This window comes from Heteronotia binoei, chromosome 1, assembly GCF_032191835.1.
Source record: "Heteronotia binoei isolate CCM8104 ecotype False Entrance Well chromosome 1, APGP_CSIRO_Hbin_v1, whole genome shotgun sequence".
NCBI classification, from domain to species: Eukaryota; Metazoa; Chordata; class Lepidosauria; order Squamata; family Gekkonidae; genus Heteronotia; species Heteronotia binoei.
The window spans coordinates 204,149,033-204,164,964 of record NC_083223.1 but is presented as its reverse complement, the minus strand read 5'-3'; the positions used below and the strand labels follow the sequence as shown (position 1 = coordinate 204,164,964).

The 15,932-nt window shown below is 42.5% G+C and overlaps 1 protein-coding gene across 1 annotated transcript in view; it reads right to left on the bottom strand.

The window, feature by feature from the left end:
- Positions 1-15,932, bottom strand: part of USH2A (usherin) — a 1,244,521-nt gene that overhangs the window by 220,840 nt on the left and 1,007,749 nt on the right. Inside the window, exons 52-55 of the mRNA XM_060246775.1 lie at positions 15,573-15,783; positions 14,769-14,966; positions 13,732-13,886; positions 8,259-8,457 (exon numbers count right to left, since the gene is read on the bottom strand). Coding sequence (XP_060102758.1) covers positions 8,259-8,457; positions 13,732-13,886; positions 14,769-14,966; positions 15,573-15,783 — 763 coding nt within the window. The remainder of the gene's footprint in view (positions 1-8,258; positions 8,458-13,731; positions 13,887-14,768; positions 14,967-15,572; positions 15,784-15,932) is intronic.

The following is a 15,932-nucleotide window of genomic DNA, read 5'->3' as shown; positions in this document are numbered from 1 at the left end:
ATCGCAATTAAAAAAGGCCAATGCCATGCTGGGAATTATTAGGAAGGGATTTGAAAACAAATTAGACAGTATCATAATGCCCCTGTATAAATCGATGGTGCGGTCTCATTTGGAATACTGTGTGCAATTCTGGTCACCACACTTCAAAAAGGATATTATAGCATTGGAAAAAGTGCAGAAAAGTGCAACTAGAATGATTAAAGGGTTGGAACACTTTCCCTATGAAGAAAGGTTGAAACGCTTGGGGCTTTTTAGCTTGGAGAAACGTCGAATGCTGGGTGACATGATAGAGGTTTACAAGATTATGCATGGGATGGAGAAGGTAGAGAAAGAAGTACAGTAGGAAAGAACAGACTGACTACCCCTGGGCCAAGACAAATTAAACTACAGAACACTCGCTCTCGGGCCTTTTCGGCCGCAGCCCCACATCTCTGGAACCAACTCCCAGAGGAGGTGCGGGCCCTGCGGAACCTTGATCAGTTCCGCAGGGCCTGCAAGACCACCCTTTTTAAATTAGCTTATGAATAACTGAAAATCCGCCATCAGCATCAACTAGAAGAGTGTTAAGGATAGCGTTTAATATGTTTTAGTTAATTGTTTTAATTCAGGCTCTTAAGGTTAATTCAATGTTTAATTTAATGTTCTAATGTAACTGTTTTATTGTTGGTGCACCATTGGTCACCGTATTGTTAGCCGCCCTGAGCCTGCTTCGGCAGGGGAGGGCGGGGTACAAATAAAATTTATTATTATTATTATTATTATTATTATTATTATTATTATTATTATTATTATTATTATTATTATTATTATTATTATTCTCCCTTTCTCACAATACAAGAACTCGTGGGCATTCAATGAAATTGCTGAGCAGTCGGGTTAGAACGGATAAAAGGGTGATTAACATGTGGAATTCACTGCCACAGGAGGTGGTAGCAGCTACAGGCATAGCCAGCTTCAAAAGGGGGTTAGATAAAAATATGGAGCAGAGGTCCATCAGTGTGTGTGTATATACACATACAGTGTGGGACCCAGAGCATGGGACCCAGTGTGTGTGTGTGTATGTATGTGTATGTATGTGTGTGTGTGTGTGTATATATATATATATATATATATATATATATGAATTTTTTTGGCCACTGTGTGACACAGAGTGTTGGACTGAATGGGCCATTGGCCTGATCCAACATGGCTTCTCTTATGTTCTTATGGTAGCAGCTACAGGCATAGCCAGCTTCAAGAGGGGGTTAGATAAAAATATGGAGCAGAGGTCCATCAGTGGCTATTAGCCACAGTGTGTGTGTGTGTATACAGTGTGGGACCCAGAACGTGGGACCCAGTGTTTGTGTGTGTGTGTGTGTGTGTGTGTGTGTATGAAATGTTTTGGCCACTGTGTGACACAGAGTGTTGGACTGGATGGGCCATTGGCCTGATCCAACATGGCTTCTCTTATGTTCTTATGAAAGTGGATAATATGTGCACCTAAAAATACCAGTCATAGTGTTCCTATCTTGTGAAAACACTGGCAAACTGTTTTGGTTGGACAATGACCCTACCAAAATGTTGAGTCATTCATAACCCTCATTGCTCATCTCTCTTCCTGCCCATAAAAATGAAACTACAAAGTAAAGTGCTGTACTAAATGTCAGATTGGAATATTTCCAACTGTTCGTAAATGTTAAGGAATTATTTTAGTTTGATTCATAACATTTATTATATTAAAAATGGACATATAATCATAGAGTTGGAAGGGACCTCCAGGGTCATCTAGTCCAACCCCCTGTACAATGCAGGAAATTCACATCTCCCCCAACACCCCAGGGACTTCTGCTCCATGCCCAGAAGATGGCAAAATAAAAAAAATAAAAAAACGCTCCAGAATCCCTGGTCAAACTGGCCTGGAGAAAATGGCTTTTTGACCCCAAAGTAGTGATCAGCATTTTCCTGGGTGTGTAAGAAAGGGCCACAAGAACTAAGCATTGATGCAACCTTTCCTGCCCTTTTATGTGGAACCTTATTAAAAGCCTTACTGACTTAGGGTGTGGTTACATAAGCTATATAATGCACTTTCGGGGGGGTGGGTGGGAGGTGGGCTCCCTCTGGGAATCCTACCCCCCCAGGGAAAGTGCATGCGCAATACATAGCCTCTCCTCTCCTGGTGTAGTGAACGCCGCGTGGTCACTGTCTGGCTATGCCTGGCAGATGGTCACTGCAATGGCCTCTCCTGCATTACTGCATCCGTAGCAACACCTTCTCGCTGGTCCCCCCCGTTTTCACAGAGTTTGCTACGTCATGGTGCGACCGAATTGTCCGGCGGTATAACCGGATGGGCAGGCTGGGCCCACCAACCTCGTCAGCCTAAGAGAAGGAAAACTCTAACATCAAACCCGGGCAGATAGAGCTCGTTAATGTAACACCTACCACCTGGAGGACTCACTGCCGGCGTCCCGGCTTACTGGGCCATGGCAGATGACCCCCAGGTGAAAGGGTGGAGCCAGTACCGCGCACACTGCGCTTCACCTAAAAAATTCCTCTGCGCAGGCCTGAAGGGCATATCCACACACACAACCCACAACGTATCAAGTCCTGCAGTGATAGGCAAGGGGCGAAACGGCAGGTGGAAGGTGCCACTGGAAGCCGCAGTCCCGATCCTCCCTGCAGCCGCTGTGGCCGGACCTGCCTGTCCCACATAGGTCTTGTCAGCCACCAGCGAGCCTGCAGCAAACGTGGACTATTGCACCCTTCTTAAATCTTCGTTCGCGAAGCCAAGCCGAGAGAGAGAGATAATGCACTTTCAATCCATTTTCAAGGTATTTTCCAAATGGATTTTGCTGTGTGAGATAGCAAAATCTACTTTCAAACAGTTTCTGAAGTCATTTGAAACTGCATTATTTAGCATGTGTGACCACACCCTCTGATAAAATGATTTGGATAAGATCTGATTAGTTAAGTTCCACAGTACAGCCATAATAAAGATAAGATCTTCACACTGGATTCTCCAATGCACATTTGGGCCCAGCTTCCCAACCCTCCCGCCCTGGCGGGGGACCCCAGGATTTCCACCCTCTTCCCCCGCTCCCCCAAAAAACGGAAGCAGGGGGAGGGGGGGAAACGGCGCCGGGGAGCATGGCGAGCCGCCCGATCCTGGAGCGGGCGAGGCCGCTGCGCCGCTGCTGCCCCCTCCCTGCCCACCGCAGCTGCTCCTCCGAGATGGGCCCAGGCTGAGCCCATCTCGGAGGAGCTGCCAAGAGCAGCGCAGGCAAAACCAGAGAAGGGGAGGGCGAGGCAGGCCAGGAGCATGGCGAGCTGCGACTCCGGGCCCTTCTAGGACCCGGACTTGCGGCTCACCACGCCCCCGGCCCGCCTCCACCCCCCCTCCACTTTCACCCCAGAGGCGGAGTGAGCCCATCTCAGAGGAGCAGCCACAGCGAGCGGAGAAGAGGCGGCAGCTGCGGGGCGGCTCGTCATGCTCCCCGGCGCCGTTTCCCCCCTCCCCCCTAGCTCCACCCCCAAAGTCTCCTGGCTCCACCCCCAAAGTCCCCAGATATTTCTGGGGTTGGACTTGGCAATCCCAGAAATACCAGCAACAAATACCAAACAACTGGGCCATAGTTTTCCTTGGTAGAGGCTATCAGGGGAAGGAGGGACAGCTGAATACCAGGAGGCAAATAAAGTTAGGTTGGCTGGTGGGTGGGAAGGAAATAATCCAAAACAAAAGGGGACAGGCTATGCCAGTTTTCAGGGAATGAAATAGTAAGGGAGGGGGACATGAGATGCAAACTGTAAGTCCTTATGGGCACCTAGCTTGTTTTGTTTAATTCCCTTTTAAAGTCATCTAAGCCATTACCAAACTAGTAGCAGCAACTTCCTTAAGTTATCTGTACACTGTGTGGAGAAATACTTTATTTGTCACTACATACAGAAACAGTCACCAGCCTCTAAGATCAGGGTCTAAAATGCTTTTAAGGCTTGAATTTTGGCTGCATTAAAAGTGCATTGGAATAGATTAAAAATACAACCACTTTCCAAATCAAAATCAGTTTTACATGTCTTCTCCTATTTCTGTAACCTTATTTTACAGCTAGATCTCATGGCTTCTCCTTTAAATTCCTCTGCATTTTGCTATCATGAAACATTGCAAGATCCAACTGTGCCTTTGAAATTGGTTTATAAATATGTAAATATGCATTCATTCTAATACATAAGCCTTGAAATGCAGTATCAAGGCAGGAAAAGACACCAGATTCTCTGTTTATGAGCAGAGAAACCTATTAGACTTCTGTTCACATTTTGTACTTTTCCTCTAATCTTCCTTGTCCTTGTCAGTGATGGGTCCCGCTCTTTCTTATCTCTGCTTGCCTATTCTTTGCAAAATGTTTTCATTAAACTAGCATTGTAAGTACTCTAAGAAAAAACAATGAATTCTATGACAAGGAGAGAAAAAAACTTAGGGCTGAGCCCTTTGTCTTAAACCTGTTAGATGACAGCTTCATTGTGCTTTCTTAAAGTGGCCATACATACAGAACAGCAATATGCAACAGACTCAACAGAAGGGGGGAGGGCAATGGATGAATGATACCCAGGGCTTCAAGCTGCTTTCAAACTGAACAGAATGTGAAACGCTGAAAAATAAAAATATGAGTCAGAGGGACAGCCTGGCCTGTAACCTAATCATGAACCGGAAGCAGGGGGAGGGGATTTTTCTATATAATGAGCAGAGAAGTAAGAGGGTTAAAAAATGGCATCTGTAGGTTTGAAAGGAAAAGCATAAATGGGTGCCAAATATTCAACAAAAATACATGATGGGGAAGATTACAGTGGCTACAGATTACTTCAATTCCCTTAAAGGGAGCCACAATAACTTTTAAAGGAAACAAGGTTTAGGTTTCTATAATAAAGCAAGATTCATTTACAACTATACTGCTGAGAGCAAATATGGCCATGGGAAAAAGAGTTCTATTGCATTAAATATATTGGAGAGGAATTTCTTTTTGGTTGTTTATGTACCTGCTACACCCAACAGTACAACAGACTGCAAAGAACTGATTTCTTGTTGCCTGTGTGGTTTATAAAAATTGACTAATTTTTATAAGCATAGCATTGCCATTTAGGACAAAGGAACCTCCCCAGGAAATTTTGTTCTTTGTCTTGTAGGTCCCCTTGAAATTATAAAAACTATAGTGCATTTTTACATTTCATGGAAGCTGAACCAATTTGCAAATGTGGCATTATTCACTTCTACCCCAGACTTGTATACATTTTTGCACAACTTGCAAATTTATCATGGCATAAGCCATGGGAAGAAAGGCAGCATGGTTCAGCCCCATTTTGCCAGATCTAAGAAGCTAAGCAGCATCACTACAAGAAAGCAGACTACCAAAGAAGACTGCAGAGAAAGGCAATGGCAAAACACCTCTGCTTCTCACTTGTCTTGGAAGCCCCTTGCCATAAATTGGCTGCAACTTGATGGCACACACACAAACCTTTAAGGGGTAGAGTGCACTTTGATACATTTGATGAAGTAGGCTGTAGCTCATGACAGTTTATGCTGCATTAAATTGGTTTTATTTTCTACAAGATTTCTTGCTGGTTTTGCACAAAATACATGCTTATCCCTTGGAAATTTAAATATTTAGGAAACTGTCAACTCAGACAGGCCTGCCAAGCCCTCGTGGGAGAAGGAGATCCCCTGTCTCCAACTTCCATTCCTGGTGACGACAAGAAATCCCCCCCCAGCTTCCCTTTCCCACTGGGAGTAGGGGATCCCCCATTACCAGTGGTTGGAGAAAAATGATTATTGGTCCAACAGCGTGATGTCATTTCCAGGGAAAACCTGGGAATGGCATTAGTCCTCTCTAAGAATTGATGGAAAGTCTATGGTTTTTCCCAGAAGTGATATCACAATGTTGCCAGTGGTGACCACCTCATCTCACCAACCCCCCAGTCTTCCAATTGGTTGCCAGGCAACCCTAGTCCCAAATCATTCTCTGTATAATATATACATAGTATGATGATATATCTCAGTAAATTGTGGTCCCTTATTCAATACAATTAGTCCTTCAAATTTCCTAATTTTATTATTCTAAGTAAGCTAAGGTATAAAAAAATATGAACATGAATTCCAGTTCTAGCACCTACTGCTGAAGAGGGCAGTCTTAGCTTGCATTTGTTACAATGCCCCCTAATTATTTTAGTCTTCCACCATCCCCCACTGCATTAGCAAGACCATTTGTAAAGGAGTAGTAACACAAAGTGAAACAATGCCATAACTGTCATCCAAATTGTTCTGTACAGAGTACTGGAAGTGTTCACTAATAAATGATATAAAAAGGTCTTTTATTGACAAGCTGCCATATGCTGTTTGCATTAGAGAATATGAGATGATGGCTGGTGCCCCTCGATCCCAATGGCATTCAACTCCATGCGATAGGAGAAAATGCTCCAGTTTACTTAAAGCATTGATAACACCTCTAAATAATTAACCGAGGACTTCCTGTCTTCAATTACTTAATGCTTTTTTTAACATCTTGAGAGGATTATAAGCAATTTATGGATTTCACATGACAAGCACATTCACCGCTATCCCCACAAAGCATTTATGGGATCATGTTTCCAAAGCTTTGATGTAATTAAAAATAAGCAGCAAGACAATGGTGCAGAGGCAAAGTGCAAGCCTCCTCATCTGCAATTTGTAAGGCCCTTGGATTGAAAGTCTCAGGGAACGCTAATGCTACAGCTTCATTAACGCTCAACTGTTGCTCTGGGAACAGCAGAGGTTTTTTTGAAGAAGATGAGAAAATCAAAACACATGGTCCATAAGGGATCAAAATGCTGGGTAGTTCAAACATTAGAGATATGTGAAAAGTACAGTCGCCTTAGTGAACATCATGAATTTAGAGAATAGTAATTATCCATATTGGAAAAACACTAGATTAGCAGCTGGGTGAAAAATTAGCCCTGGCCGGCAAGGGGGAACATCGTTGCATTAAAAAAAAATTAATAACATTTGAGGTTACATGTAAACAAGCTGCATTATTTTAACTAAAACCACAGAGAGTAAAATTATGCATTAACTTTGCCATTGCAAAAAACCACACTAAATTATGAGTTCTGCTTTGGTTCTAGTGCTGGCAATCAGACACTGCAACAAATACAAAAGAGGCTTCATACTCCATTTGCAGTTTCCCAGAGGTATCTAGCTGTCCATTGTTGGAAATGGAATGCTGAACTAGCTAAACCTTTGCAGGTTTTTCCCTTATGGATTTTTGCTGCTTGATTAAAACTGAATGATACATTTCTTTGCTGATTTGACATTGCAATGTCAGTAGAAGCTTATAGTGACTGCCATTAAAAAAACCCGGATCATTTGCCATATGATGAAAGGCAAATGTTCTCCCATCCAAGTATCTGTGCTGTGAGAAAGCTGATATTATGGTCTTTCTTTTCAGGGCTTCCCAAACATTTTTGTTTAATTTCCAGCAAAAGGGATTTCAACAATTACCAATGTCCTTCTAACTGGAGGCATAACCCAATTAAAAATGTGCACTCACCAAGTTCCTGTTTCAAATGCTGGAGAGATGTCTCTCCCCACCCCCCACCCCCTTAATTTCTCTTTTTCTTATAATCACATTAGGAAAGCCATATGAATGGAAACTTCTGCTAGTGGCTGAAATCCTCATATTGACAAGTGCAGGGAGGAGGGCTGGAATCGTATGCCCAGTCATTTCTATTTGTGTATACGTGAAGTCATCAATGAGATGTAAAGATGAGAGAGGGGGGAGAACCTGATGGCAACATCAAACCTTGTTTCCACATCTAATTTGGCATGACAGATGGCATGATAAACTATATATCTGTGATGTCTTAAGTAGGACATTGAAAGAAAAAAGGAAGAAAAGCTGAGATCTCCATTGAGAAGATTTGCCCCCCCCCCCCAAAAAAAATTACATTCTGAGATTTAAAAAAAGACACTAGTGCTTTGGACCCATCCTTAAAAGTACAGTAATATCCAAAATATGCCAAAACCTATTGACGTCACCACTTAAAGCCCCTTGCATGAATCCACCCTGGGACACATGGCCAAAATATAAAGGCTCTTGGCAGCCACATCCAATTTTGAATCTTTTGATGTGAAAGTCAATGGGATTTCTCTCCAGATAAGAATTCCCAGGATTGTAGCCTTAACAAAGGCTACATAGGCAGATTGCCTTTTAAGTAAACTCATGTAAGATATTTGTTTTTAATAACTTCTCCATCCTTACCTGATACAGTATGCTGCATCCTGCCTGCAGTGTCTGTATGTATAAGGCCTTTGCCAGTTTGATTGATCTGGTATTCTGTGATGATGCCGTTTGGTTTCCTTGGTGCCATCCAACTCAAATGCAACACCATTGCATTCAAAGCTGTAACTGTTGGTGGCTGAACGCTCTCTGGGACTCCTTGGACAGTGACTGCAACTACCTGAACACACATGAATTAGACAGCAATTTATTATAATAGTACACGAGATACCTTGATCAATGAGAATGTCACTTCGAGTTTAAAATGTTGTTGTTTGCTCTGGCATATCATTACCACAGCCCTGTAGGACTAGTTACTTTTTTCCCCTTGGTTTATTTTTTTCCTCCATCGTGAAATCTGACCTTGAATGTGTTACGTATGAGTCTAGGTGTACAATTTATCAAAGTAGATTCACAACGTTTTGTCTTCAGTACATAGCACTAGGCTAAAGGAAAATCTGGATGGCAGGTTGTCTTGCCAGAGAATGCTTGATAACCCCCCTCCATATGGTTCATCAGTGTCTTTGCATTTTAACAGCCTGATTTGATATGGTTTTATCATCAGTGAAAACTGGCATAAACTATGAAAGCCATTGCTACCTTTACCCTTAGGAATGCCATCAAAAAGGACTGCAGTCTCTTGCTTGGTTCCAGGCCCTTATGCAGATCTCTGGTTGGCAGTGGACTGCTTGTACATCAGCTGCTGCTGATGGCTACCAGGAATAGTAATGTTAAGGCACTTTCCCCCCTCCTCTCAAGACTTGTAAGGGCCAGACTCTTGAAGCCCTGTAAATGGAGCCAAAGAGCTCACAGATCACAGCTGAGTAACCAGAGAATGTATCTCACTGATACTAGAGACAGGCCACTGTGCTGATCTTAAACCTATGTTTTTAATTTTTTTTCTTTCTTATAACACACATGTCAGCTGTTTCACACTTCAAGCAAAAAAACACAGCAAAGCACCAAGCTCTGTTTCAATTGCCCTGGGAAGAATTACTTGGACCTAAAAGTCCTAGTGGGGAGATCCCCTGGTTTTGGAGGCTCCTCTCTGTTGCAAACCAGCTGGCTGGAAGGGGAAAGTCTTCCCCTAAAAAGAGACATTGCCATGCAATACCCCTGATGTGATGACCTGGAAGTGATGTCATTGCATCAGGAGCATTGCATGGAGATGCTCTGGTATTTGGGCAAACTCTATGTTTGAGGGCAAAAAATCCAAAGAGTTTTCCCCAAATACAAGAACATTCCTGCCCACCCCCCAGAATGTCCCCCAAATCCCCCCACTGTATGGGTGAGGGGACCTGGCAACTCTACCTAAAATTCAAAGGTAGGGGAAGAGGGTTTGCACATGTGTATGTGAGATACATAGAGAGTTTTTGATGCTGGTTTGTTTCTTGCACCTCCTGGTGCATGGTTTGTCTTCTGTCCCCAACTCCTGGCCTACATACTGTTAATTATTTTCTATACCACCTCTCCAAGAAACCTGCCTGAGCCACCATACAAATATAAAACATAATATAATATAACATAACACATAATAAAATGTAACAATTGAAACTCAGCATTAAAGACCTAGGAAAGGAAAGGTCCCCTGTGCAAGCACCAGTCGTTTCCGACTCTGGGGTGACGCTGCTTTCACAATGCTTTCACGGCAGACCTTTTTACTGGGTGGTTTGCCATTGCCTTCCCCGATCAGCAAGCTGGGTACTCATTTTATCGACCTTGGAAGGATGGAAGGCTGAGTCAACCTCAAACTGGCTACCTGAACCAGCTTCCGCTGGAATCAAACTCAGGTGTGAGCAGAGGGCTCTGGCTGCAGTACTGCAGCTTTACCACTCTGTGCCACGGGACCTAGACCAGAGCATAAAACTGCTTGAGCAGCTTGAATTCTCAGGCTAAATGCAGATCATAAAAATCTTAATAGCTGAAGCCCATTAATCAAAAGCTCGGGTAAAAAGAACCCTTTTGGTTTGGTGCCTAAAAAAGAGTACCATAGGTGAATCTCAAAGACAACGGTATTCCACAAGCAAGGCGCTACCACTGAAAAGGACCTGTCTATAGTTTGCCACCTCATTTCTTTATGCAGTGGCAAAGAAAGCAAGGCTTTTGAAGAAGATCTTAGCTGGTGGTCTGGACAGTACAGGCAGAAGCAATCCTTCAAGTACTTTAAGTCTCAAGACATTTAGAGCCTTAAGGGTAGGAACAAAAATTAGTCTGAATTATGGGTGAAAACAAGCAGACAGCTAATGCAGATCTTTCAGCACAGGGTGATAAATCCCTATATCTTGACCCTGCAGCAGCATGGCTGTCACATTAAGGGTCAGCTAAAGTCTGGGGAATTTTTAAAAGTGCCAACTGCATTATAGTTATCTAAACTGGATACAATCAGATCAGAGATCACTGTGGCTAGATCCAATTTTTTGAGGAATGGCTGTAGCTGTCATACCAGCCAAAACTGATAAAAAGCACTGCCTGTCACAGAGGGGACTTGAGCCTCCAGCCACAGGCCAGAATCCAGCAGCACATTTAAGCTACAAGACTGTTCCTCAAGGGAAATGCAACCCCCTTCAGAACAGGCTGATGCCTCAGCCTCAAGCATCTTTGTTATTGATCAACAGCAGCTCGGTCTTCTCTGGAATGAGCTTCAGTTTATTGGTTCATATCCATCTCATTAGTTTCTGCAAGCACCAATTCAGAACTTCCACAGACCCACGTGACTCAGCAGTTAAGAAGAGCCACTGTGGTGTAGAGAATCCATGTGGTATAGTGATTAGAATTTTGAACTAGGAACTAATCCCAGTCTGCCATAGAAGCTTGCTGGGTGGCCTTAGGCCAATCACATTTCAGCCTAACTTACCTCAAAGGACCATTGTAGGGATAAAATGGAGAAGAGGAGAATAATGTAAGATGCTTTGGAGCCCTATTGGTCTTGCAGAGGAATGTGAAGTATACATGATATAAGTAAGAAGAAACAGCTGGGTATCATTCACATATTGGTGGTACACGGGGGGGGGGGTTGTAGAAAAAGCCCAGCAGGAACTCATTTGCATATTAGGCCACACCCTTGATGTCAAGTCAGCTGGAACTGTGTTCCTGTGCGTTCCTGCTCAAAAAAAGCCTAGGTGGCACTTTACTTCAGATCCCCTGATGATCTCTCCCAATGATTTCATGTAGGTGTTAACAGCATGGCGGGCAAGACAGATCCCTATGGGAACACCCAGCATAAATGACACAGGGTTGAGCAGCAGTCCTATAGCACTACTTTCTGGAATCACCCAGTCAAGTAAGAGTGGTGACAATGAAGCACCCTCTCAACACAGGCAGCCTTTCCAGATGGTACCATTACTGAGGGTCTTAATAGCTGCTAAGAGGTCCAGAAGAATCACCACAGCTGCATAACCCAGAGGTCACGTTGGCATGTGCCAAATATCTAGCAGCAGCCTACAGAATCCATAAACAGTATGTAAAAGTGTGATATGGATTCTAAGATATTTTATTTAATTATTTGTATATGCGCCATTATTTTTCCATTTTTACACTGGTGTCTAAATTTCATACTATTATGGTTATATTTTGATATAGGCTTTCAATAAGTCTGGACTGTTTTGTGCTGGTTACATACTGTAATAAAGCGACGATGAAAACATGGATGCATTCCCCCTGTCACTATTCAAGCAAAGATCATAATTCAGATCAAACAAAAATGCTTCTGAAACTAAAGTACATCTGAATCCAGATAATCCATCTCCTCCTAGATTACTTTAAACTGTGAAGTCATTATCTGCTCGAGCCCATTGCCAAAAAAAAAAAAAAAAAAAGGAATGCTCATTAGTAGTTGTTTAGGTCAGTGAGTTCTAGGGATGTCATTTTCAGGAAGGGTTTCACAAATGCCTCTTTTAAAGCTATCAAAGAGGTATTTATTGCTCCCCAGATCCACTTGACCAACCTAGCTCTGCTTAACACCAATGGCGATGAAGGGCAATGGTCTAATCTAGATGTGGTACACTGCACACTTCTAAGCAATTTATTCATTTTATCAAGCCTTGCCAATCATTATCTCTGGCTCCCCTCTTCCTGTTACATGATTCTGTCATGTGGTGGTAATGCCATATGACTAGCCCATATTATAGTATCTCCCCCATGCAGCTGTCTAGATACTAAAGGAAAATCCTGGGTTGTTCTAGTGAAGACAAGGGGTGCTATTTTTCACCTCAGTGACTAAGGTACAATATTAATTCTGATTAACTACAAACAATGTGATGTCATCTTTCTATAAGGGGTCGACTGAGGGGTAACATGATAGAGGTTTACAAGATTATGCATGGGATACAGAAGGTAGAGAAAGAAGTACTTTTCTCCCTTTCTCACAATACGAGAACTCTTGGACATGAACATATGAACATATGAAGCTGCCTTATACTGAATCAGACCCTTGGTCCATCAAAGTCAGTATTGTCTTCTCAGACTGGCAGCGGCTCTCCAGGGTCTCAAGCTGAGGTTTTTCACACCTATTTGCCTGGACCCTTTTTTGGAGATGCCAGGAATTGAACCTGGGACCTTCTGCTTTCCAAGCAGATGCTCTTTCACTGAGCCACCATCCCTCCCCAATTCAATGAAATTGCCAAGCAGTCAGGTTAGAACAGATAAAAGGAAGTACTTCCCCCAAAGAGTGAGTAACACATGGCATTCACTGCCACAGGAGGTGGTGGTGGCTGCAGGCATAGACAGCTTCAAGAGGGGATCAGATAAACATTTGGAGCAGAGGTCCATCAGTGGCTATTAGCCACAGCGTATTGTTGGAACTCTCTGTCTGGCGCAATGATGCTCTGTATTCTTGGTTTTGGGGGGGGGGAGGCAAAGTGGAAGCGCTTCTAGTGTCCTGGCCCCATTGATGGACCTCCTGATGGCACCTGGGGTTTTTTTGCCACTGAGTTAGACTGGATGGGCCATTACCCTGATCCAACATGGCTTCTCTTATGTTCTCTTATAGGAGCCTGATTGGCTAGTGAGAGACAAGGCAAAATGGCATACAGGCACATCAGAGAGGTAATAATCATTCTGTAAAATATATGGAATGTCACAGAAGTGAACTAAAGATTTAGGGTAGGAGAGTTCATGCCCCACAAACTGTTCTCTATTCACACTTTATACATTAATACAGCACTGCTGCTCAGCCCCATTTTATGCTTCAAGTGTCTTCAGCAGACTGGTAACTTATAAATACTATTAATCACACATGATCTACAACATGATGCATATCTGAAAAGTCTGCTTAAATTTCTTCACATAGAAAAATATATGCACACCCATATGCACAAACCCACAACAAAATCTAATTTGCAAGCAGATTTAAAATTAGTGAACTTTAGCCATATCTTCCAAAGGATCCTGTTTCAAGCATGTTTCCCTCCTACCGCTGCGAGAAAAGACTCACCCATATAATAAAGAATTTGCCCACCTTGCTACTGTCTGTACAGCCAGCAACAGAGCATGCACGTAACTGATATGAATACTCCTGATATGGTTGAATACCATCGGTGTCTGTGAAGCTCAGTTCCTTTCCTCTGAAATGCTCAATTCCATTTCGGAGAACAATGTAGTGAATTATGATACCTTGACATAAAAAGACAAAAACAAACAAAACAAAAACCCCTTTGGATTAAAAATACCAAAAATTCATATGCCAAACTATTTTTTTATAATATTATAATATAACCTGGCAGAGAAAATGGCATGGTATAAGCCATCTCACCAGACCTTGTGACCTAGGCAGGGTACTAAGGAAGACTCTGCAAAGAAAGGCAATAGCAAACTGCCTCTGATTCTGACTTGCCTTGAAAGACCCTTGCTGGGGTCACCATATATTGGTTGTGACTTGATGATGCTTATGTCTGCACAATTGATTCTGCAAGAGAACAGAAACCCACTACAAAGAATGGAAATACTGACATAGGAGAAAGGGAAGATAAAACAAGTCAGTCAAATCCAGTGAGAAAGTAGGGATGTTTCTCGCATTCTGCTCATATGAATTTCTCCCTGGATTTCTGAATTTTGTGTGGAGTTGCATACATGTGATGTGTGCTGCATCTTTCACTTTTCCCCCACTTTACATTACCAATGTCCACATACAGAGGGGTAAAACACTGCAAAAAAGCAGTTTGGATCTGACTGTATTTATTTATTGTATTTTCTGCACTCTGAAAGAAAAAAAATGCCTTTGACCATGTTCAGGAACATCCAGACCTTTAGGATGAGAAGCCTACATGTGTCTCTTGAGTCCTCTATACCACCAGTACTCCCCTCCCCTTTCACAAGGGTCAGTTAGCTTACAAAGAAGGGAGGGGGGAGAAATGGGACTGGTTTCCCAGGGTTTGGTTTTCAAAACTTCTGCAAGAATTCTCCAGGAAACCAGCTTAATTATAAGGCAAAGCAGCAGGGAGCTCATCCATCATCGATGCCAGTAGAACATTATGCAATACAATCGTATCAAACTACCATTTGTTTGAACAGGCTCTTTCCAGTTGAGAAATATCATGTCTTCTCGATTGTCCACTTTGGCCCACTGGGGTGGACTTACACCTTCAGGCACATCTTGTTTAGTTGTAGCACTACTAGTTTCACTTAAACTTTTTCCATGTTTGTTCCATGCAGCTACACGGTATTCATATTTGGTGTAAGGTTGTAGATTTAGATCTAGGAAAAGAAAAATTGACAATAATATTATAAACAATTGCAAATGTACATTAAAAGTCATCTTTCAACAAGTTAAAATGAGCCTTCTAAAGAAACTAACCAAGATTACATAATGATTGATGTGCACACACATAGTCCAGAGTTTAACAGTATAATCCTAAAGCCATTTCCCTGGGAGTAAGCTCCATTGAGAAGACTTCTGTAGGATTTTTAGCAGACCTGCTTAGGACTGCACTATAAATAAAGGTCATTTCTGCTTCATGTGAAGTCAAGAGAAACACATGTTAGACTGAAACTAGCTTACCACTCTGAATATTTATTTACTGAAAAAGTAAGAAGTATCAATGAACAGGGAGCTGTTCAGAAGTTATATTAGAGAACAGTGGGATCATCAACACGCTGGCCCCATACCCCATATCTTGGTAGATTTGGCATCATTTTTTTTAAATCAGGGTCTCTCTGTACACAGGGTGACAACAGTGGATGCAATCTCACTCCCTCAACTGCATTAAATTCTTAACAGTCCTGAAAATTTTGTGTTTCACCAGGATTTCTAGTTAGCAATAAATAATTAATTGTGCAATTGTCCATAGCATATTCTTTTACCTGTGAATGAATATTGAGTTGGACCTCCAGTATAGACTTTCTCCTCCACCGTTGGGCATATACCTTCATTCCTTTTCTTGTCTGTATCATTCCAAGGGCTCTTTATCCAAACACATATATGGGCATGTGGGTCAAAGTCACAACGCCCACAGTATGCTGTTGCTTCCATGGATACTGGGCACAGGAAAGTGGCTTTACATTCTTCTTTTATCTGTGACAACGGTCCCCAAATGTTTTAGTCACTGAACTACTTCTAAAATAGTGAAATCTAATGGACATCCACTGTCTCCATATATTACACACATGCCAGTATATCCATCTTTCACTAGTTCTCATGCAGCCTCAACATCCTCTGATTTT